The 24613-nt window shown below is 40.0% G+C and overlaps 1 protein-coding gene across 5 annotated transcripts in view; it reads right to left on the bottom strand.

Annotated features, from left to right (window-relative positions):
- Positions 1–24613, bottom strand: part of anks1ab (ankyrin repeat and sterile alpha motif domain containing 1Ab) — a 64577-nt gene that overhangs the window by 13177 nt on the left and 26787 nt on the right. For 4 of the 5 annotated variants that reach the window (XR_006054188.1, XM_005917932.2, XM_042219005.1 and 1 more), the window contains 6 exons: positions 20972–21044; positions 12285–12400; positions 7873–7971; positions 5812–5958; positions 1348–1455; positions 487–657 (listed from right to left, as the gene is read on the bottom strand). Coding sequence is in view for 4 of the 5 variants with exons in the window: in XM_005917932.2 (XP_005917994.1) it covers positions 487–657; positions 1348–1455; positions 5812–5958; positions 7873–7971; positions 12285–12400; positions 20972–21044 (714 nt within the window). In the remaining variant the exon portion in view is untranslated. Of the gene's footprint in view, positions 1–486; positions 658–1347; positions 1456–5811; positions 5959–7872; positions 7972–12284; positions 12401–13107; positions 15410–20971; positions 21045–24613 lie in introns of those variants that run through there. The other variant, XM_042219006.1, reaches the window with a different exon arrangement.

Below are 24613 nucleotides of genomic sequence, written 5' to 3' on the forward strand. Positions count from 1 at the left end.
TTCGTTTTACATCCGGACCAGCACAACACATTTAACTTTCGGCAGCATTTATTTATTTGTTTCTTTTATTTATTTAAAAAAGAAAGAAGAGGTCAGAGTGATGTGATTATTTAAAACGAAATACCAATACCCCCAAAGTTATTTCCACTTGATAACAAGCAGGAAACAATATGAGCCTCAGTACCAAGAAAAACCCAAATGTTAGACACTGGATAAGACAAATGATGTCAAACCTATGGCTAGGAAGACTAAATATACTGTAAATATTATGTATGTTAGATTGAAGGTCAAACAAGGGTTTGTAGAAAAGGCTTGCAATTAATCTGACTGACTTATTGTCAATGGTTTTCTGTGTGCGGAAACAGAGAACAGGCTGTTTTCTTTGCATCTTTGTCATTTCTTTGTGCCTGATTGTGCTCCTGCATCTGCTGAAAGCTACAGACATTGTTGGAGAAAAGCATTTAGGTAAAAGAAGGTGGCACTCACTACAGAACGTGGCCTCTCGCTATAAGAACGCAGAGATACACTACAGTCTTGGTCGACTCCTCTTCGCCTGCGATCTGACTCGGTCAGGGGAAGGAGCATGTCCATGGAGCGACTGGTGTAGGGGTCCAGCTGACTCAGGGGAGATGTGGTCTGGGATAGGAGGTCATGGAACTGCCATACGCATCCACACACACACACACACACACACACACACACACACACACACACAGATTAATGATTTGAAAGCACTGTCTACACAGGCTGGTTTTCCTGATCTACATCCAAGCCTAATCCTCGACAAAAAGAGCCTCTTCCATGGAGATTCTCAATTCTTTTTAGCCCAGTTTAATCTGCCTGGGAAATCAGCCCTCAGTATTTAACTGTTGTGAACATAATGATATTGAAGAATCTCATTCCAAAATTAGATTTCCGCTGCAGAAAGAAAAAGGATCCATTTTCTCACAAAATGATGTCGGTATAGAAAAACAGCTCAACCGTGCCATGCTGCTTCACACTTCAGCTCTGTCTGGATTGTTGTAGAGTAAGAAAAAAATAAACTAAAATATAACAGCACACAGGAACGAGGCTAAACATGCTGAGGGAAAAAAAAAAATCTCATAACAGACAAGAGTGACACAATATGTGTGTTATATCAAGGGTATGAGCAGAGCTATCCTTCTTACTAAGCACATTAAGCATATCTGATCTATTAATCGAATAAGTGTCGACAGTGGTTAAATAGCAGCACTAACACTGCTGCAGTCTGGCTGGTGCTTTAAATAAAAACATCTTCCATCTTTTAGAGCTGACCGTATTTTTGTGAATTCTAGAGAAAATGTGGGAAAATATGAAATGCATTACCATAATTGGAGACAGACGACGGGACTTAGATGGAGCCTCTTCATAGGGTCTCTCTGCTAGAGAGGCAATGATCCTCTTCCTGTGACCCAGAGGACCAACCTTAATAACCTAGAGAGGACAACATCAGGGCATAGCATGAGACTTTCCTGTACTCTTAGATCCATATCTTACATACAGGAGTTTATCTAGACTAAACTAATATAGATACTTTATATTCAAAATAAACTGACACAGAGTTGGTGGCAAGCACCCCTCACTGGCAGGCATCCACAGGCAAACAGAAATGACTCTCGTCAATAATTCAACCTCAATCTGTTTTGCCGTAAGCTTGAAGTACCGCACTGTCTCCTTCTCGGGACGCTCTATAATTTACGACCCATTTTTGGACATAGTGCTTAAAAAACACACAAGACTTTACTGATTTATGTAGGATAACATGTGACATATGAAAAGGATAAAGCATAACAGTGTCACTATGTAAATACACACTGTGTTTGCCATTCACAGTATAAAAACACTGCTCGTCTATCCACAGCATCTGTCTCACTAAACATTTTTTTTTTTTACAAAGGCCACTGCAGCTAGTGAGACTCAAATCATCACAAAAGGAACAATAAGCTAATTTTATATAGTCAAAACCCATCACCCCAAAACTGACAATTTGCATAATCGGCTATTAACATTCATGCTCATCCAGAAAAGGTGGATGTTGAGTGATTAATGTTACATTTGCAATTATGTCACGGGTACAAAATATTCCATAACAGGCTCATATGATTCTTTGTCTAAAGCTTCAATTATTTATTCAGTGGGAGTCAGAGGCAGAAGAGGCAACTGGTTTGTGTGCTGGATTTCTGGTGCTGTTTTCATCAAAACCATGCGCAGAATCCCAGTGAGGCCAGTGTGCACGAGGCCTGTGAAATGAGACGGAATTTAAATAGTAATAAAGAACACCTTGGGATTATACAGGGAACCAGCTCATAGATCATCTCAGTGCTCGATGCTGTTTGCAGTGAGACGCTGAGGAGGATGTCGGAGATGTGATGGGCAAAGTGAGTTCAGATGCTGAGAGGCAGTTCTGCTACTCTGCACACTGAAAGTAATGTGCCCTGCACTCACACCCCCATCCTTCTGCATCGCAGTCTGCTGGACACCATCCCTCACACACTGCATGGACAGTATGCTTGGCTGCTGCTCGACTGTTGCTGCTGCTGCTGCTGCTGTGACTGCAGCTGTTGCTGGTTTCTGCTAATTTACCGCCACAGTTTTTTGTGTTTTTCATGATTATGCACACAAACAAACTTAGTGAGAAGTGCAAAAAAACAAAACAAAAAGAAAAATGATGACTCAGTATCAGCTTTGTTGCGGTGCTGTCTTTGCGTATGAGCCATATTGGATCATCTCATTGCTGGTATTTTTTTATGAGTCACAACAAGAAAAATAAATAATATTTTCAACACAATCTGTTATAAATTAGAAAACACGGAAACATTATCACCACATTAAAAACTGACAGACAGATTTCGATTCCATATACATCAGTGATCCAGTCAGACCCTCTCTCAGAGTAAGAAATGTTGATCACATTATTGCAGTGAACAAAGGAAATGCACAATACTGTTGATTGATTGACAACCATTTGGTCAAATGAGATGGCTGCATTCAGACAGCTGCACAACACAAAAAATTGTATTGGCATATAGATGGAATTTATGTATTGCTTTATATAACGCACATTCCTGTCTCATTACATTCTGTCTGACAAACTTGCTTGTATTGACTCTCACAACCCTTGTGTCTCTGCTGCTCCGATGTCAGCAACATAACCCTATGACACGTTTGGATTATCCTATTTTCACATATGAAGTTTGGACAGTTTTAGGAAAATCAAGTTGGGATATTTTCCAGTTGTCATCTCTCACATGCAGCATACATAAGGAAACAGCCCACTTCAGACATGTTCTAGTTTGGACATTTACTATATATATATATATATATATATATATATATATATATATATATATATATATATATATATAGACACATGTATATATATATATATATATATATATATATCCACTATGATATAGGCAAGAGATCACCACTCTCTCATGGTAAATTACCTTTTTATGAGTTTCTTGCTCTTCACATGAGCAAGATGATATCATAACACTGAATTTACACAAGCTTCTCCTTCTTATAAAGTGCAAAAAGGAGATAATGCTGCAGACATTGCACAGCTTTCATATTAAAGCAATTGATCAACAATAAACTTCCACTTTGCAAGATCTCTAACATCAGTTATAAAAAGTGAAATTTGTACAATGTGAATAAACCAGGTATCAAGTGGCAAATGGAAAAACATCAAAAGGATGCCTATAAAGTTGTTGCAGCTCAATACTGCTTAAGCGCTTTGATTTGTGACTCCAGCAGACAAGGCGATGGCTATTTGCAAATCGTCATCACAGGCAGATTAATCCATTTGGATAATTTACATGTAGCCAATATTATCAATATTTCATAATAAATTATTTTTTAAAAAGAGCGCCGTCTTGAAAAATCTCTAACTAATGATCATGTGTTTTTCTACTTCCATATTCTAGTAATAGTGTTTCAAACCTGTCAGAAAAACACTGTTCTCCACGTACACACAATCTGAGAAATCAATCCTCCTACACATGTTGCACCCATGTTTCTAGGCAAAATTAATAAGACCGCCTCTCTAATTACTAATTATCATAAAATGTTACACTATTTCCATACGGATAAAACCAAATTACATTTCTCCATGTCATCAGTCACAACTTTGTCTCTTAATTTACACACATCTGTTAATTATCCACTAATTACTGTGTGGTGATTTTGTCTCTGCTGTAGTTTTATGCAAATGCTTCCATCACGAAGCATTTCTGATATTTCGGCTCAGCATTTTAAAGTGTTGCTTAACTTCGTTGGGAGCCTCATATTAAGATGGCCTTGTTATTAAGGCTATGAGAACTGGCCCACAGCATCACAGATCCAAAAGCTGATGACTTCATCCATCCACAGAGTTAATCAGTGCTGGACTGTAAACCCTCAAAAGTTCATAGAGCTTAATACAAAAGCAACTAATTATAAACTAAGGCAAATTTAAATCAAATGTTTTCTGAATTATTTTCCAAGTACATGCTATATATCTGTACTTTAATTTTAATAACTGTACACTACTGCTTTGGTAACTATTGTCCATGATGTAAATATATAAAAATGTTTGTGTGTTTCTGTTCTATGTCCTGTGTCCTGTTCTGTTTGTATATGTGGTTTTTTTGCTGCTGTTCCAACCAAATTTCCCCCTTTGGGACAACTAAAGGATTATTAAATTGTATTCTATATCCATTTTTGAATGTCACATTTAAATACAATCAATATTCATTACTCTTGTCTTGTATAAAAGGTATGGTGAGTGATTATGTGATTATTTATTATTAAAAAATGTCTCAATTCATTTTAGTTTTCATTCATTTAGTCTTAGTTATGACGGACATGTATAATTTGAGAATATGATTGTAATATAATATATTATCATACAAACTTACCTTTTTCAGTTTCTTTAGACTGCTCTCTCTAATGTACCGAATGAATCCAGAAACACTCACACAGACCTCTCAGTCTCAAAAAAACTTCATGCTAGCTGTGTTAAAAACAATTGCCAGAATGACTAGTGACAAATGAAAACAAACTACATTTCCTCTACCGTTTTGAAATTAGTTTTGTAGCTATAAAATATAGTTTCTGTGTCCCTGAGTGCATGTTTTCCTGGTGCAGAGTGTTTTTTCTTGCATCTATGGTTTTACCTGACATTAGAAAACACGCTAGGTTAATCCTGCTTATGTCAGCCCACGACACTCTTATGAAAGATATAATCAGAATCTGAAGAATTTAACTTCCTGGTTAAAGAATAGCTTTATATAATACAATGACCTGTATGATTGCATGCTCTTGATGAACATCAGCAAGACAGCTTAAAAAGATTAACTTTAAAGATTTTCTTCCTTAACAATGAGCAGAGCATGCTCACTCCTTGCGGTGCCACAGTGTTAGTCACTAGCTCACCTACCCACCTCAGCCATGACAGCTTTGTTATTCAAACATGAAGGTAAATAAAACACGACCCAAGCAACTGAACTGTAAACATAATGGTACAAATATAGAAGTACTAAGGAGAGTAGCGCATACAATATTAATGGGTGAGCACTGACTATTGTAGACACAGTTAAATACTTAATACTTACTTAATTATATTTTTAGGTAACATTTATTTTATCGAAAAAAAAAATGTTTTCGGACTCAGAAAGGGAAAAACGTCATAAAACATTGCAAAATGTTAGTAGAAAAAAACAAGTAAAAGTAATTTTTTTGCTACTTTATGCATTTAATTACTCGTAGTGCATGCATTTATAATTTGAGTAATCAGTGGCCTCTTACATTGATGATCTCCAGTTCCCACAGGTTCTTAACACACTCCAGTGTGCGGTAGCCGCTGGCAAGAAAGTTGGGCAGATATTCATGCAGACCAAGGCCATCCAACCAAGTGGCAAGAGATGTGCTGCCATCACACCCCAGTGCTTTTACCTACGGAGACAGATGCATCTAAGTAAGCAAGAACTGTGACTTTATGGAAGGACAATTTGGGTTTTCTACCCAACTAAAGCTGACTGCTGCAGCGGTCATGCTAGGCAAGTAGCTTAAAAAACAGCAATGTCAGTTCAGCTCTTGACTGAAACATCAACGATTGCCGGATGGAGTGCTGTGAAATCATCATTTATAGTCTCCGGGGAAGGTTACTCCTGACTTTGCTGATCCCTACATATTCCATCTAAACTTTTCTCATCTCCAGAACAAAAATGCAATTTGTACAACACTGCAAAGCTTATGATCTTAGGTGACAGCTGCTTCCACTTCTTTAGGTACACTTGTTCAAGTGGTGGTCTAAAGGAACTAGTACATGCCCATGCTATAGCATTGTTTGACCTGTTCATGCTGGTGGCCATGAAATGAAAATGATATGATGCTTTGCTGTAGGCACGTAAATAGGTAAGTTTAGCTAACTGCTATGTGGTTGCTAGGCAACATACCATAGATCATGTATAATTCAGTTTTTGTGGATATAAATGAGATGCTACTATGATGACAAAAAAAGATACAATACTTTTAGATGGTGTTATAATTGTTAAACACTAAAAACAAGTCATTTTAGCCTGTTGCTTAGTACAGTAATTGCTAGGGAATCTGATGACATCAGAAACCTGATATACATAATAACCTTCAGGAGCCTATGATGTACCTGCGTGCCAAGTTTGGTTGCTCAACTCCTGACTGTGTAGGAGGAGTTAGCAGCCAAAAAAACAAACACACAGACAGAGATTTGTACAGTAAATCAGTGGCACGTAGACATAGTCAAGATCTGCTCAAACCAAGTTCAAACCAAGAACATGGAAAAGAGTTGCTTTTAATAAAGCAGTTTGGATAATATTGTTCCATTTTTAAAATAACTTCATCAGCTTCCTTCATAGTCCACCTCAAAGTAAATATGCAAGAAATGGACCTTGGAGAAATGGAGGTGTCGCCGTATGCAGAATGTAGAAGGCAAGATCAGAATGATTCACTATTGTACTCACGATAGTAAGAACAAAATTGGCCAGTGCAACTGTTACATGAATTTAACAGTAATTTTGCATGCACAGTTGGTTTTTGTTCAGTTTAACAACATTTCTACAAAACATCTTAGTGAAAGAGGCCAAATGAGTTCATTAAACTGTAATGACTTCCATATTAACCAGAGTTCAATCTCACAGAAAACATCTGTGAACTAAAACAGGACTTGCATCACAAAGGTGCTGGACCAACTGCATAATGCTATCATTTTAATGTTTTTAACAGAGTCACCGGTTAATTTGTGGATTGATGTTAAAATGATACTAGCGTAGTATAAAACATAATTCCCTCAAGCATACCTTATATTTATTTTTTTTATTGTAAATGAGGAGAAAAATTGTCTTTTAAAAATGGATAGTTGTCTAAAAAAAAAGTAATAACTAGTGTTTTATGACTCGTTTTTTCATTTGCAGTGATATCAAACAGATATCAGAGTATAACAAACACAAATAAAGCCACTCATCCATCCATTCATTCATTCAACTATCCTCTTAATCAGTTGTCCAGTTGAGGGTCACTGAACTGGAGCCCATCCCAGCTATCATAGAGTGAAAAGTGTGTATTCCTGAATGAAAGATAATAGGTTTTAAATGAACCCACTCTGTCATTTTGTTTGCTTAGACAGCTTTGTTGCTTCAGGCTTAACCCACTCTATGGACAGCATGAATACTCCTTCAACACTATAACACATATCAGGGTGCCATTTATCTATTTTTAGCTTATTTGCTATTGTTAGTGAAGTACTTGTCCTTATTGGGGGTTTTTTGTTATTTGAGATCCTGTCAGTTGCTGGTCTCCTTAGTGCTGAAGATAATCTACGATATTAAGCACCTTGGGCAAGTTGCGTGCCGCGTGGAGGATTTTCTTTCGATGTCCTGGATCAGTGATCCCGATGTCTCTGAGATCCTGGTCCTCCATCACGTTACTTCCCTGCATGTGCACAAACACAGGAGAGACACACAAATAAACACATTCACACACAGGCACACCCAAAGGCGTAGTCATCAGACATACGTGCATGCAAACAATCACATACACACAAGCACATAGACAGTACGCAGAATGAAAATGGATATACAGAACAACAGTATGCAAGAAAAATCATTTATAATACCGTGTACATATTTGCACAGAAATAAACAATCCACTCAAAAGTATCATGACTTGCTCCACAGCCTTACTGCAAGGGTAAAACTGTGACTGAAAAAATACACACTTGCTCTTAACACACACTGCATGCGCAAACACGCAGAATATGCACATCTCTGACACAAGCAGTAACAGCAGAGTGGGAGGACAATGAAGTCAAATAAATTGTGCGTGCCAAGAGTAATCAATCTGATCTGGTGCGACTCAGCAGGAACAAAGCCTTCAGAATTGCTGCTGCGTCTCCAGGATCCCTGTGCTGCTGTGCTTCATCCAGGGACACCAAACAGTCCAAGAGGAAGTATTCCACAACAATTTGAGACTATTTGTTAATTTAGGGTGTGGAAACAATGAACAATAGATTTTTTTTCTCACATCCTGAAAGCTTCAAAAAGAAAATTCTTCCCTTATTCAAATCACAGCCCCACTTGCTTCATCATCTTCTACTGGTTTATAGGTAGGAATGTAAATACAAGGAGAACCATGAAAATGAAGAGCTAAGCGTTTTTCCCTGAGGACTGCTGCAGATTGATTCTCTCTGGCCAAGAATGTTAAAATGTTCTGTAGTCTTTACTCAATCTGCTCTCTCTGGATTGGTTTCAGAGCACAATGCAGCAGTATTCACAGGCCTCTATCAGGGTGCAGTTGGGAGATTACTCACTGATCGCAAGAATAAAAGGTCAAAATGAAGCGGGCCTGATGTAAGGGAGGTCCAAAAATAGATCCTCCACTTTTATTAACACGGTTGGAAGTTTGATGATGCCTCGGGAGACTTTGCAAACTTGTTATTTCATGCCGCATTTGAAACATGTGACAGGAATGTATGGTTCAGTTCTTACATAGCTTATAAGCTATGGTAGTGTGATTTGATCTGATATGCCTTGCAGATGTAGCCATGGTAGAAGTCCTTCATCTCACTAAATGCACTCAGTTAAGGCAACAGTGAATTAGAACTGCTCCATTCCCCTTCTCCACAGAGGAATAGTTTGGAAGCATAAAGATTTTCCATTTTTAAAGCAGACGTAACAGGGAAATGATAAAGAATAAAGAGTTTACGGATCAGAATGTTGATGTTCAGCTCCATATTACGATATTCGAAAATGGGGGGGAATGTAGGGTCTGATGCAATATTAATGCAGAAGAGATGCAATACAAGTGGATGATGATGGACAGACTTCTAAGATGTTCTCCTCCACTAGATTGTTTATCTAAAAAAAATAAATAATAATTTGTGTATTTTTTCACTCAAATGAAATGTGTGGCCATGAAGGCCAAGAGAGTGAAAGCTACGGGTGCCCCACTTTTGGTAGTGCAAAAATGATTATCATCGTGTAAAAATTATGAGAATGGGCACACAGCTGTTCATAATTTATGATCCCTCAAAAGCTGCATCTCAGAGCAATCATCACATGCAGAGAGCCTTGCCGACTCATGTGAGCGGCTGCTCTTGTGCGCTGACGGGCGGACACAAGGAAACTTTCCAAGCAGGACTATACAGTGTATCTTAAGCTGTGACAGCAGTGGGTTGTGGGCACAGAAAGGCTTGCGTGCTGAGACTCCTGTCACTGCAGAATTAAACTGGGAAGAGCTTTCAATCCCCTCTGGGCTCACAAACGATATAGTGTTTAAAGTAAAATCTGCTCTGGGTTTACCCTGTTTTTATGTCAGCTGATTTCCAGAAATGGTTAAATATTACTACATGTTCCTCTGGGCTCCATTGCATTGTTCCTAAATACAGTGTTAATACATAAATGAAATCAAACATGACAGGGAATTAAAAAGGAGCCACAGTACTGCCCCCTACTGATCACTTTACTCAAATTTGCAATGAATCCCACAAATGAGTTCTGATATTTAAGTTCAGTTAGATTGATGACATCTGAAGCAAGCCTAGCACAATCTAAAAGGTCAATATTAAACATTCACAGTGCCTGCCTACTCTGACCTTTCTTCTTGTTTGCAACCTCCACATCCTTGTAAATATCCATGGCTAATTTGCCTTGTGAAGCTAATGATTTATTTCCTTGATGCATCAAGTCTAGCAGACACATTAACTGTGGCATGAACATGAACATCAGAAAGGCTAATGAACCAAGTCCACATCACACTGTATCCTGGAAATCTTGATCTACATGGATTCATTCAATCCCAATCAGACGGTAAAGCTTGCTTTTTGTTCTCTAAGTCTACTATATCTACTAAATGATAAATGTTACATTTTGGGCAAAATAACAAAATACAGGCAGAGATATTGCTTAGTCAATTGAGGATGACAGTTATTCTACCTGGTTGTTGCATCTGACTTTTGTTGGCTTATCTTGCCTATGTAACAAATCAATAAGAAGAACAGATTTCTCCATCAACTAAATGAAGTACCTGCTCCCACATGGTCATTTACAAGAGGACTAAAAACATATAATGATTAGATTTAATCAGTCAAGGTTAGAAATCATCCTTTTTTAGTGCCAAAGGACTCATCCCCTCAAATCTTATGCACTGAAGTCTGAATTTAATACAGATGACCTGAGTTTTGTCTAGTACAGTACAACTGGCTGAATCCATAATGTGTTTTTTGCTGGACATTTTCTGACTGAAAAAAGTCAACTTGCCCTTTTGTTCCTAGTGTTAATTACATAACAGCATTTCCAAATCTCTCAGTGTGTAAATTACTTCCAACTTAATTAACTCCAGTGTATTATTCTGGAGATAACTGATTTATTAGTGTAGCTGTAATCACCTACCAAATACTGTATTCCTTTATTTTTACAACCATGCTCTTATAGTTGTGTTATCGCCTCATAAACAAATATAAAGCTGAGTCCATCTGAATGGTCACATTCTTATAAATTTCCACTATACTGCAATCTCATTTCTACCCAAAATGGGAAAAGAAATCCAGAAAAGACAGTAGCACTTATAAACTATACTGATTTGTCAATATAACCACTCTTTTTTTCTGACCTCACTGGTCTCACTTGACTGAATTCCACTGTGACATCAGACGCACTGTATCATATAACCCATGGTACTATTGCAACTCTGTGGCCTGAGAAATGTTACCCCCAGGCCTACTTATTTACAGCATATAGCCATGTTTTCAGAGAAACATGACTATCAGATGGAAAGTGGTGTTTTTGGCTATCCCTGTCAAATGCAATATCAGGTTTCCTCACAATGTTCTTTACGGGAAACATGATAAAGCTTTCAGACAGATTGTGGACATCACTTTAGTATGAATATATTAATATTAGATTCTTACTGTTGCATTAAAAAACATGCTAAATTGTATATAATTCTTCAATAACTTTTTATGTTTTAGGAAAACTTATCTCTGGCATCATTTTTTAGCCACCACAGTGGAAAAAACTGTGATTTTGATCATTTTTTACAGTATAAATAAAAAATTTGAAAATAGAAAAATAGATGCATGCAAACATATGTAATGCAATTGCAGCATATCATTGTAAAAAAAAATACAGCACAACAGCATGCTGCTGCAGTGTAATCATCTCTTGTACAGTAAATGCAAGATAGTCCCACCATATGGATAGTACAGAGAATAATCTGTGGAGGATTTAATAAGATTTAGCAATCAACCATGCAAAGTGTATCTAGGATAAAACATGCTGTGCTTATATTAAGAATTGTTTGTCCTGGTTAAGTGACTATACCTAAACAGAGGTCAAGTACAGTGGCTGTAAATCAAGGGAATCGATGTGGAGACAGACATTTGAATTTTACAGTAAATGAGATGACTGGGAATGCTGGGAAAAAGTTAATGAATGTTGGCTGTCTGTGTGTTCCCACTGGTGATAGCTCATACTCTTTATAGGGATTCAGGAAGAGGCCATAAATTTTAGCTGGGTCATGCGTTGCACAGAGGTGAGGAGGAGTTATGGAGAGGAGATGGGAAAGTGTTATAAAGGAAGAGAGAGAGTGGAAGGGTGAGTGAGAGACAGAAATAAGGGGGCGTGGAGTTACCAAGAGACAAGCAGAGTGGTGACATAAAAAGACTAATGCAGCTTGTTTGACAGTGGAGAGACAGGGTGATGTAAAGTGGAACCGACCCTTGAGATGACATGCTGCAGGTGACTCACCATGAATCGTAGGTCATCAAAGCCATTGAGCAGGAGCTTGCTCTCGTACTGCGGCAGCCCCACGTGCTCCAGCCACTCTCCCACCGGCTGGTCCAGGGCTTTACCACAGGCCCCATCTGCCGAGAGAGGGAAGCGCTTCAGCAGGGAGAAGCCGTTCAGCCGGTAGCAGCGGCACTCAGAGGACGACACATGGCATTGCCACATCATCCTCGGCCAGCAGAAGCAGAGCCGAGTGCAGCAGCACCAGGCAGGGTAGGGGGGAGACAGGGTCCAGGCCGGGGGTGAGGGGCTCCCACAGTACAGGCGGGGGCCCGGCTAAACTCAAACACAGGAGGAGGAAAGGAAGTGCTGCAGGCACCGCTCAAGCCCTGCAGGGGACTGACTAGGCTAATATACACCCACTGGTGTTAGTGTGACTGACTAGATATGTCAGGCAAGGGTGGAGGTAGTGCGGGGAAGGGAGCCCATCTGAAGCTCTGTATTGTTAAGTTATGTTGGACTGAGCCACTACAGCATCTTCCAACAAACCGAGCTCACTAAGCATTCCTTTAGTGAGCAGATGAGCAAGTGTAAAAACAAGTGCCTAGTTCGTCCAAAATCATTACAACACACCACTACAAGTCACGAGACTAGATCATTTTCAGACTGAGTGGAAATGGAAATTATGTTTCACTAAATAAGACATTTTCATATACCTGACATTATTTACTCTGTTAAAAATATCCCCGTCACTTATTCTAAAATCAGAAACTACTCCATCAGGATGTAACACAGAAATACTCAGCTCCCCCAAAATGAATCTGTCAGGGTTTTCACCACATACTTGTAAAGCTCTGGCTGAGTCCCATGGCTTCATTGGTCAACCTCTTTGAGAGCTAGGACAAGGCTCATACAATGAAGGTAGCAGCATTCTAAAGTACTGTTGAGGTACGCGTGTAATTTTTGATCAAGGAATAGACATTTGCTTAAATCATATTTCGTCCTTACTCCACAGCCACACGGAGTACGGTCAGGTAGACATATTGTAAATCCTACATCAAAGAAACGTTGGCTTAGGCTTTCCACAGTGTGCTGATTCCAAACTCCTCAATTCATTATAAAATCCAAGTTTAGATTCCTTGATAAAGCTCCAGGTAAGCTGTCTGCCAAAGGAAAAAGGCTCAGTGTCCTTGGTGGTACCAGTGCTCCCTGTGCTGCCCACATTCACACTTTTCAGCAAGCTGCTGGATGTGCGGCTAAGCCAAAGAACGTGCTTCTCATCTCTGAAAGCAGTAAATCCAGGTTCAGATCCAACAGATGGCAGGTGAGCCTCTTGACTCTGAAGCGAGGATCACTGCAGGACCACAGTGCCGGTTAAGGTAGCTCCTTCCTGAGGCAGGCGCCCCCCACTCCCTCCCCAGCCCACCTGGTTCTTCCCCTTGCTGGGTGCAGCTAGCAGCCTCTGTGCTCAGGGCAGAGGTTTGCTGCATCCCCTGCCTGTCGGAGACACGCAGGCAGCGCAGATGCAGTCACAGCAGCTGCTCCTGGCTCACACACGCTACCCCTCACTGCTCACAGGGCATAGCGTCCTCACGCTGGCTACTTCTACACAGGAGACCAACGATCTGCCTTAAGCTCAGCCACTGCCGCCACGTCCTTCTCACATCCACGACAGCCAACAGACTCACTGTTCATCCCCCCCCTTCTCATCCAAGCAAATCCCTCAAGCTCTTCTTTGTAACTCCCCCCCCCCTCTTGTCTCTCTCGCTTCTCTCAGCTTTCTTTCTCTCAATCTCATAGCCCCATACCCATACTGTGTGATCGCACTGCAGGGCTGCCGTATGCTGCCTGATGAAGTGGGGTGCTGCTCCACGTAACCACCTCTCTCCCACTATATCACTTCCCCTCCCTCTGCCTCTCTCTCCCTCTCTGGCTTGCACCCTCCCTCACTCTGTCTCGCTCCTTGCCTCTCGTTCTCAAACACACAGACAGATGCAAACGCACGCACACTTTCTCTCTCGACTCATCGTCTGTCTGTCTACCCCTTCCCATTATATCTTGCTCCTCTTTCTCTCTCAATAAAATGCACACATACTCACTCTTTTCTGGCAGTGCCTCTCTAACCTTAACGTACCTCTCCCCCTCCACTGCACTGATTAGAATTGCACAGAAGCACTCTGATCTTGCCAGTGGAGAAAGGACACCACCATCAGAGGCGAGGAACAAGCTCCGAAAGCCCCAAATCACAGTCTTTTCCAGCTAAGAATGACTAGAATTTAAAGGGATGATGGGACCTCGATCCAGTTCTGCAGGAGCCACGCCAGTTTTTTTGGCTAACATGGGATATTGAAACAAAGACTCTGCTCAAATCCCTGCTTATTACCAGAAGGCTTTAATTCATTTACATCTTACTTTGATGATAGGACAAGGGGGGGCAGCATTGATTCAAGTCAGCAGAGTTTTTAATACACTTGGAGAAGAGAAGAGAAGAGAAGAGAAGAGAAGAGAAGAGAAGAGAAGAGAAGAGAAGAGAAAAGGACATGTCGAGACCTGCCTCTTCTCCATCTCATCTAGCATGACAGAAAAGAGGCAAATTCCATTATGTACTTCCAGATGCTCATGTCATGTCAACCATTTTTAGAGCACAACAGAGGCTTCTTACAGGAAAAAGCCTGCATAAGAAAGTAAGATGACATAAAATTTTTAGAATTGGGGTTAAAAATAAACAAATCAGGTCATGTGTGGCATTAACATGTCTTTAGTAATCTGATCACAACTGGACAACTGCAGAAGTTCACACTTGGCATTTGAATGCCAAGCTATCGCTTTTAATCATTTGCAACATCCCAAGACATTTGAATTGGAGGTAAAGACAATACAATATAACCCCAATGATTGAGCCCTCTGTGAGCTAACTCTTCATGATGGTGGGAAGTAAGGAACCTCGTTTAACTGGAAAAGACACACTGTAGAACCAGTATCAGGAAGGGGCAGGCATGTGCCTCGACTGGTTTGGGGGTTGAGGGGAAAGAGAATAAGGGGAAAAAGAGAGACAATGACAAAAACTAATGATAAGACCAAATACAGTGGGGCAAAAAAGTATTTAGTCAGCCACCGATTGTGCAAGTTCCCCCACCTAAAATGATGACAGAGGTCAGTAATTTGCACCAGAGGTACACTTCAACTGTGAGAGACAGAATGTGAAAAAAAAATCCATGAATCCACATGGTAGGATTTGTAAAGAATTTATTCGTAAATCAGGGTGGAAAATAAGTATTTGGTCAATAACAAAAATACAACTCAATACTTTGTAACATAACCTTTGTTGGCAATAACAGAGGTCAAACGTTTACTATAGGTCTTTACCAGGTTTGCACACACAGTAGCTGGTATTTTGGCCCATTCCTCCATGCAGATCTTCTCGAGAGCAGTGATGTTTTGGGGCTGTCGCCGAGCAACACGGACTTTCAACTCCCGCCACAGATTTTCTATGGGGTTGAGGTCTGGAGACTGGCTAGGCCACTCCAGGACTTTCAAATGCTTCTTACGGAGCCACTCCTTTGTTGCCCGGGCGGTGTGTTTTGGATCATTGTCATGTTGGAAGACCCAGCCTCGTTTCATCTTCAAAGTTCTCACTGATGGAAGGAGGTTTTGGCTCAAAATCTCACGATACATGGCCCCATTCATTCTGTCCTTAACACGGATCAGTCGTCCTGTCCCCTTGGCAGAAAAACAGCCCCATAGCATGATGTTTCCACCCCCATGCTTCACAGTAGGTATGGTGTTCTTGGGATGCAACTCAGTATTCTTCTTCCTCCAAACACGACGAGTTGAGTTTATACCAAAAAGTTCTACTTTGGTTTCATCTGACCACATGACATTCTCCCAATCCTCTGCTGTATCATCCATGTGCTCTCTGGCAAACTTCAGACGGGCCTGGACATGCACTGGCTTCAGCAGCGGAACACGTCTGGCACTGCGGGATTTGATTCCCTGCCGTTGTAGTGTGTTACTGATGGTGACCTTTGTTACTTTGGTCCCAGCTCTCTGCAGGTCATTCACCAGGTCCCCCCGTGTGGTTCTGGGATCTTTGCTCACCGTTCTCATGATCATTTTGACCCCACGGGATGAGATCTTGCGTGGAGCCCCAGATCGAGGGAGATTATCAGTGGTCTTGTATGTCTTCCATTTTCTGATGATTGCTCCCACAGTTGATTTTTTCACACCAAGCTGCTTGCCTATTGTAGATTCACTCTTCCCAGTCTGGTGCAGGTCTACAATACTTTTCCTGGTGTCCTTCGAAAGCTCTTTGGTCTTGGCCATGGCGGAGTTTGGAGTCTGACTGTTTGAGGCTGTGGACAGGTGTCTTTTATACAGATGATGAGTTCAAACAGGTGCCATTCATACAGGTAACGAGTGGGGGACAGAAAAGCTTCTTACAGAAGACGTTACAGGTCTGTGAGAGCCAGAGATTTTCCTTGTTTGAGGTGACCAAATACTTATTTTCCACCCTGATTTACGAATAAATTCTTTACAAATCCTACCATGTGGATTCATGGATTTTTTTTTCACATTCTGTCTCTCACAGTTGAAGTGTACCTCTGGTGCAAATTACTGACCTCTGTCATCATTTTAAGTGGGGGAACTTGCACAATCGGTGGCTGACTAAATACTTTTTTGCCCCACTGTACCAGATTCCTGCTGCAGTCTAATTTTTCAAACCAGCATCTCACTGCTCTACACAACAGCAGATTACTGTAAGCTATCACTAAGTAGATGGCAGTACCTTCCTGAGCCAGGTACTGCCAGAGGTTTCTTCTTGTTAGAAGGGAGCTTTTCCTTCACTGTCACCAAAGAACTTTCTCAGAGGGGCTTTTTCTTTCTTTGTATTATTGTAGGCTTTACAATATAAAGTGCCTTGACGCATCTACTGTTGTGATTTGGTGCTATGTAAATAAAATTGAGCTGAACTGAATTGAATTGCATTAAAGTGCCTTTAACAAATTACAAAATCATCCAACAGTCTTTCGCAGAAGTAATAATAAATAATAGCCACAGGTGTTCAAACTGCTAAAGCCAATGGCAGATGCACAGCTGTATTTTAGTGACTAGCAAAGCTTCAGTTGACAAGTGCAACTCTGCAGTCAAGTGGCTGAAAAATGAAGCCAATGCTAAAGTACCTGAAGTAGATAGCTTATAGTTATTGAACTGTAACTTTCTTTGTGGTGTTGGTGACCTTTTGACATTTAAACAGTTCAAGAGTCTGTGCCTCAGTTTTATTGCATAAAAATCTATTATTTTATGTACTATTAGAACTAAATTGTGAATATGTGTGGTATGTGCTTTGCACCTCCACGGTTTATGGAAGCATTTGCTAACCAAGTTTAGCACTTCATTTTTTCATCTAAATATGTCCATCTTTCATTATTCTGTCTTTTTTCCACAACATGTCAGGACCCACTAACCCAACACCTGAGCTTTGAAATGCAGTCTACACAAACCAATCCCTGATGTCCCAAATGTTACGTTTATCTTTTATATACAAAAAAGGTGAATCAAACCACCTTCAATGGAGGTCTGAGCTATGTGATCTCGGTACATCTTGAGTATATTCACACCTGTAATTAGAACTGTCCACTTGTGATCTTGACCAAAAATGCATGTTAATGACAGGTGAACAAGGCTTGAAAGACTCTCTCACTCACTTATGCAGGGTGTCCAGTGGTGTTATCCCAGTACAGCTCCAGGCAAAGCATTATTATGCAGGCTTTCAAGCAGCCTGCAATCACCTCACACATTCCCCAATGGGTAGCCAGCCAGTCAGTAAAGTAGAGAGGGCGAGAAGAAGCAATGACAACACAGGGAGGCAAAGTGAAGGGCTATTGATTGAACCTTCTCTTTAATTGGCCACGTATACCTTTGTTTCTTCGCCCTTAACAATTAGGTGAAAGGCCAAGTCAGGTCTCAATGACCTGTCAGTCATCCACAAGGACCGATGCTCATCATTCGTTATCAGGAAAAGAGGCTGCTATTAAATTTTCTGTGACTGAGGACAAGAATGATGGATAGGGGGAAGGAGAAAGGAAGGGAGAAGGAGAGAATGTGCAAGAGAGATAAGACGGAAAAAGACTAATAGAGGAGGAGGCGATGAAACATATGGGTGAGATAAGATGGTAATAGGAAGTAAGAAGGATTGAAGTGGACTAATTATGATTCACTACAAGATCCCACAACTCCTCCTTCTCATACTTTACACTTTTCTTCTAAGCCTCATACCAATCTCAGCTTTTACGATACAACAAAACTGCTCAAAATACCATCCACCCCACCCAATTTTTTTCATTCTTTTGGGACAGGAACACCTCCCACGATAGTAAAACCTAATTACTGACTGACAGAGGATCCAATTCTCCTTTGGGGGGTGGGGGGAAATGGGTCACTGTCTTATCCCCTGTTAAACAGCCCAAGCTGTGAAATCTGTCCAAGTGGGTTTCTGTGCTGTGTGAGCACTACGAGGTCTAGACTTGGCTCCACGGAACACCCCAAATGGCCTATTTACCGAAGAAGAGGTAGAGGTTGTGTGTAGATAAAGCCATGCCTTTTTATCAGAGCAGGAGAAAAGCAGTAGCTCCTTGTCAACACACCCAAGCACTGGAGAAAATGAGCCGCAAAGCTGAATTAATTCAGAGAAACTGAAGGCGGACTCTTTTCCTTTGAACGTCAGAGTGTGCCTGTACACAAACCGAGCCGATGCCTCCTGTGTGCTGTTAGCTGTGCGGTCTCTCTCCAGTCCCTCTCTTATTCTAAGCACATTTACTCAGTGAACTCTTTCATACAATCAAGGCACTTGTGATGGGCACACAACACAAACATCATTATCTTTGAGGATTTATATGGTACAAAACTGCATTAACATTTTGCTAGCCGAGAAAATCAGATTCTTTTCAGAAATTGCTTCGAGAAGATGAATGACCATCCTTCACTTGTGTTATGAAGTGGATAAGTTTTTCCTCATCCTGTCACAACAAAAGCTAAAAGTGGAATAAAGATTTACAATTTAGGTTTCCATCTTTGTATAATCCCTCCTACATCTCTCCCCTCCTATCTACGTGTACCTCCTTCCCCATGTGATTACTCTGAAGGGTAGCCGATCCTTCCCTTACACAGTGAAAAAAGAAATATGACCTTTTTATTAAGAGAGACACAAAAAAGCATCCTGGCAACCATCAGAACTAGTTGTGCACAATCTCCGATTTAAATCGGAGCAGCAAGTGTATGACTCAGCTGAATCTGGGACACTTTCAGCATGTCATTCTTCAAACAAGGACTATTAATAGCACACACCTATAAGTGTAGCGAAAACAAACACCATATTTGCTCTTACGTAATGTGGAATAACTCCAGGTCTTAATTGCTTAGATAGTATTTAATCCAACACTGCTCACTGAGCTGGAATTTAAATCAAAATTAAAATGATAAATTAACAAGCTTTCCTTAAAAAAAGACATATTTGAGCTTAAAGATGATGAATGAACAGAAATTATCCTTAAAAGAATTGAATTGTGATGAAATAAGTACATTTAATGATTTCTAAGAACAGTTTATTTTTATTGTTTTTGATATACTTTCGTCCTCTTCTTTTGAAAATGTACATTTCTAAATTGTGAGTTTCTTAAAAGCACTTTGATCTGCATTTTTTTACTTTAGGGGAAATCATAAAGATTGAGAATTTTCACCTTATTGTTGCCACTCAAAAAGCTGTATAATGTTTATTTACTTTTACAATATAGGTTTTACTTCTCAAGGCTAACAGAAAATCGATTGTCTTCCTGACATGACGACTGAAAATAAAATTTAATGCTAAATCCAAAACAGAAAATTTACAATCTTCACTATTTTATATTAAAAGTGGTCAAAGCAATCACATAAATACACCAAATGGACATTTGTAAGAGGAATACAGAAAGATGTTATGGAAGAAATGACAGCATTGAATCACAAATATGATGAAAGAAACTCTCTCGTTGCTTTGGTCAGCAGACACTGCAGCCCATAAAGCATACTGCACATTACTAATGAAAATGTTATCCCAATAAATCTGATGAGACACGTAAAACGCAGTCCTGTGCAGAAAAACACCCTTACACAGTCCTGTACGACAAAGCCTCCTTTCCTACAGAGTATGTAATGGGGGTAGGTTTACACTGTATCAACTCAGTTGTGTTATCTAAACAAACTGAGATGATGCCAGCTGGCTTCTCCCTCTGTACTGCCTGAAGGACACTTGATGAAGCGTACTATCAAATCAAGCCCTATTGAGATCTACAGTACCACGAGAAAAAAAATTACAACACTGAGGGGAATTTAGAATTTGATTTCCCATGAAGTGGAAACCTTGTGAGTAATAAATAACAACAATGATGTGCCAAACAAAAGTCAGCATGAATCACTGTAACTTGTGAGAACAATAAAAGAGCTCTTCGTCCTTTCTGAAGGCGTTTTTAAATGCCATGAAGGAGCTCTTGCTGGTGTAAAATGACTGGTTGCAGATAATATTATATATAAATCGTGCTCAATTAACTCATCAGTGGTAAATGAGTAACATTCCTTAATACCTCAGACAGTGTTGTTATTTTGCATTTACACCACAAAGTCAAATCTGTGGAGAAGAAAAGACTCCAAATTCAAGTTGGTTACTGATGGATTACCTGAACTTGGTATGGGCTGCTTGTTTTTGGATGTTTCAATTCCTGCTCCAATTAAGTTCATGATCTTCTCAATCTGTTGAAGAGAAATAAACGTGAAACACTGGTGAAAAATTACCTTACCCGAGACTGACATATTAACTCATGACTTTAAAACAGAAGGCAACACATCATAATGGATCAACTTTAATGCATTAATGTAAAACACACATCCAACCTTCCTTTATCCTACCTGAGCCAAACCAATTATAAAACAGGAAGGAGTGAGACTGCCTGAAGAGTTAGGTCTGTGCACTGCTACTGCTGGGAGTGTTGGAGAGAAGGCAGGCTACTTTGCATTGATGGATTACGAGCAACAGTCCAACGTGGACAGCAATTCAATGACTAATGCTTCACTCAGCAAAAACACAGACGGTTGATTAAGGTGAAGCAAGAATATCTAGGAAGTTCTGTAACCAGGTCCAAAATGCATAAACTAAGCCCCAAGAGAATGAGAGCTGCTGTTGACTGTTTCAGGGAGTAACTGATTGCCCCCTCAGACCTGTGTTATTTAGGCTTCGGAGAATAAAGCAATAGCTTACTGCAAGATTAAGTGTGCACAATGCTGCATGCAGGAGATTACAGAACAACTCAAAAAAAGAGTTGTTCTGGGGCTTAGAGCTGAGCGTGTTTATTTAAGAGGACTCTGATTTTCCAGAGCCAAAATATATTTTAAGGTTGTTTGTTTGTTTTTGTTTATTTTGCTGAGTAACAGAACATTTGTGCAGATTCTAGTGAAATGCTTTTGGAGACTGATAAAGGTATCACAGCTGATATTTGAAAGGCAAGGAAGACAAGCTATGAACATTATTTTTTTTCATCCCAATAGAAATGAATATGCACAGATATATAGGAAGTACATTTCAGCAGTTGAAGAAAACTCCAGTATTTTATTATTGCACTTCATAGACTTGATTTAAAGTTTGTCAACAATTGAAGCACTGAAAAAGGCAAGATAGAATTACTTTCTACATTTTTCATTGCATAAAAATTATAATAAACAAGCTTTACACTCTACACTCCAAAGTTTGAAACACAGCATTTGCTATATACTCGAGACAGAGAATCCCAGCTGTGCACAAAAACAGTCAAGAAATGACGCAATCAAGAATAGCAGGACTTTCCAAGTGTTTTTTTTTTTATCTTCACTGGCATAAAGGTAGTTTAGAGGTGCAACTTGGCCTGCCAGCTAGTGAAATTTGCAGCCTTAGCGATGCTGGAGATTTTTCCAGCTTTAGCCAGAGGTGATAACCCTGTGTGGATTATCTGCGATTTCTTGTTTTTATCAGTAGTTTAATTATCTGTGAGAGACTATTGCATTGTTACTAAACACAATCATTCAAAAATGAAACAGTTTGACATCTTCAAGTTGAAATTCATAGAAAATAAACTAATAAAATTAAATCTGTTTTTGCATGTTAATCTAGAAGTTTTACAATTTTAGGAAATGTGAAAAAGAAAAAAATATCTAAAGTTTGGACTTTAGCCCGGTGAAATAAGCTGAAATGGCTCTGAAACATCCTCTTCATGAGACTGACATTTAAATGAAGCTTATGCGTAAGTTCAATAAGGAAGATCTGTCGTCACCCATCTGTCTGCTTCCCAGGTGTTGACGGATAATCTAAGCTTTACATCAATTCCACTTTCCCACGCTGTCAAGTTGATTATGACATCACATGTCTAGTCCAATCAGTTTTCTGCTGGCCTCCTTCAGGCCGATCAGCCTGTACTCGGCTACTTTAAATCTCACTGCGCATCTGTTATTCTTACTTGCAGTCGCCTTCATGCAACTCACCTCCTCCCTATCACCGCCTCTCATCACTCAGGCTCCATTCAAGCCTCCATCTTCATCTCCACCACCAGCGTCTAGACTCTGGGGGGGGGGACCTGCCCTTATCCCTATCACAGCTGGGATTATGTTCTGCTGTGCTAGGCCATCGGGGTCTGAACGCCAAATACCTCAAATTGAATTTTGTACATCAATAAATCATGTTCAGTTTATTCTAATGATCGCTTCTTATTGAACCGAAGCTTACTGTTGTTTCAAATACACTTATGTCCACTATCAATTTTATTCAATCAGTCATGGTTTTGGTACTACCTAAACTACCCTAAACACCAAGCTAAGCACTCAGTCGACAACACCTTGACAACCTCTGGTGCTATAGAAAAATGTGTAGGTGAGTTACAAAGTTACAAAGGAAGTTTTGCACCAAACACCTCATTGTGATTGGTCACTAGCAGATTGTTGCCGTTACCCACAGTTTACACCAACTTACCCACACCAACTTGCCGGCAGACACTTGCATATTACTGGCTGAGTGGAAGTAAAACTTGAAAACGTTTGATCTGTTTGCTGACAGGTCGGTTCATTACAAACTATAGACAACCTTGCAAATTTGCTAGCAATCAAAGCAAATCTGTGAGGCTAATTTTGCACAATCACTCACCAAATGGCCGGGGAAAAAACATTTTTCCTAGTGACCAGTGATTTGCCATTGGGTCGCCAACTGGTTTCTAGACCTGTGTATTTGTAGCCTTCACCTGCTAAAGAAATTTGGTTGAAGCTTAAAAAATAAAAATAGACGTCCAAAGATGAAATAGATGTGAATTTTATTAGTCTACTTCTGCATTTTGTTAACTACTTCTCCAACCTAGGGCTGTGGGCGGGATGTGTTCTATCTTAGCTTTCACAGGCAGTGTTGCGACTTTTTTTTTCTAAAAAGCGACTAGCGACAAATCTGGCGACTTCTTCTGGTGTTATTGGAGCCTTATTTATGACGGCTTTTTGACGTGAAAACCCATATCGCCCCCCCCCCCAGCTGCTATCAGGGCAGGAGACGTTCAAACCTATGCGTCCAAACTGCAAATGAATCGCGCATGAGCGAAGCCGCTGCTCCCGCACTGACTGTAACGCAGTCAGTTCTTTTACTGTTATGTTGTTTTGTGGACCACAAGGTTTTAAAATACTTATAAACACACACACACAAAGTAACTACAACAGAGCGCCTATTTCGGGTCACTTTTGATGGTCCAAGCCCGGATAAAGGAGCAGGGTTGGAATTGTGACATTAAAAAAACAATAATTGCCAAAAGATATAAATTATAAATGGATTTAAGACGTTTTTTACTGACTTTATCTCTCTTCCTCGATGTTATTTCTCTCTCCAACTGCATAGGTTACAATACATTAGCATGACCAATTATGCAAATTAGGCGATGACATCATTTAGCGACTTCTAGCGACTTTTAGGACAGCCAATAGCGATTTTCCTTACTCTGGAGTTGGCAACACTGGTCAGAGGACAAAAGAAAAAGTACATCCTGGACAGACTGCCAGTACATTACAGGGCCATCAAATGGACATCCTTATATTTTATTTATTACAACCCTATTCCCCGTTCCTATGAATAATAATCACTGTAATCTAGGGCTGCCACAAACGATTATTTTGTTAGTCCACCGATTATTTTTGCAATTAGTCGACTAATCAGATCATGCATCTATTGTCGTTAAACAGACTTATTGCACCAGCATGCATCTGCTCTTATATAACTATCACTAGCTTACAGCTTGAAGTGTTTAAGGTATGTGCTAACTAAAAAT

The sequence above is a fragment of the Haplochromis burtoni genome, unplaced genomic scaffold (assembly GCF_018398535.1).
Source record: "Haplochromis burtoni strain Fernald_Lab_line unplaced genomic scaffold, NCSU_Asbu1 Contig_26, whole genome shotgun sequence".
Taxonomy (NCBI): domain Eukaryota; kingdom Metazoa; phylum Chordata; class Actinopteri; order Cichliformes; family Cichlidae; genus Haplochromis; species Haplochromis burtoni.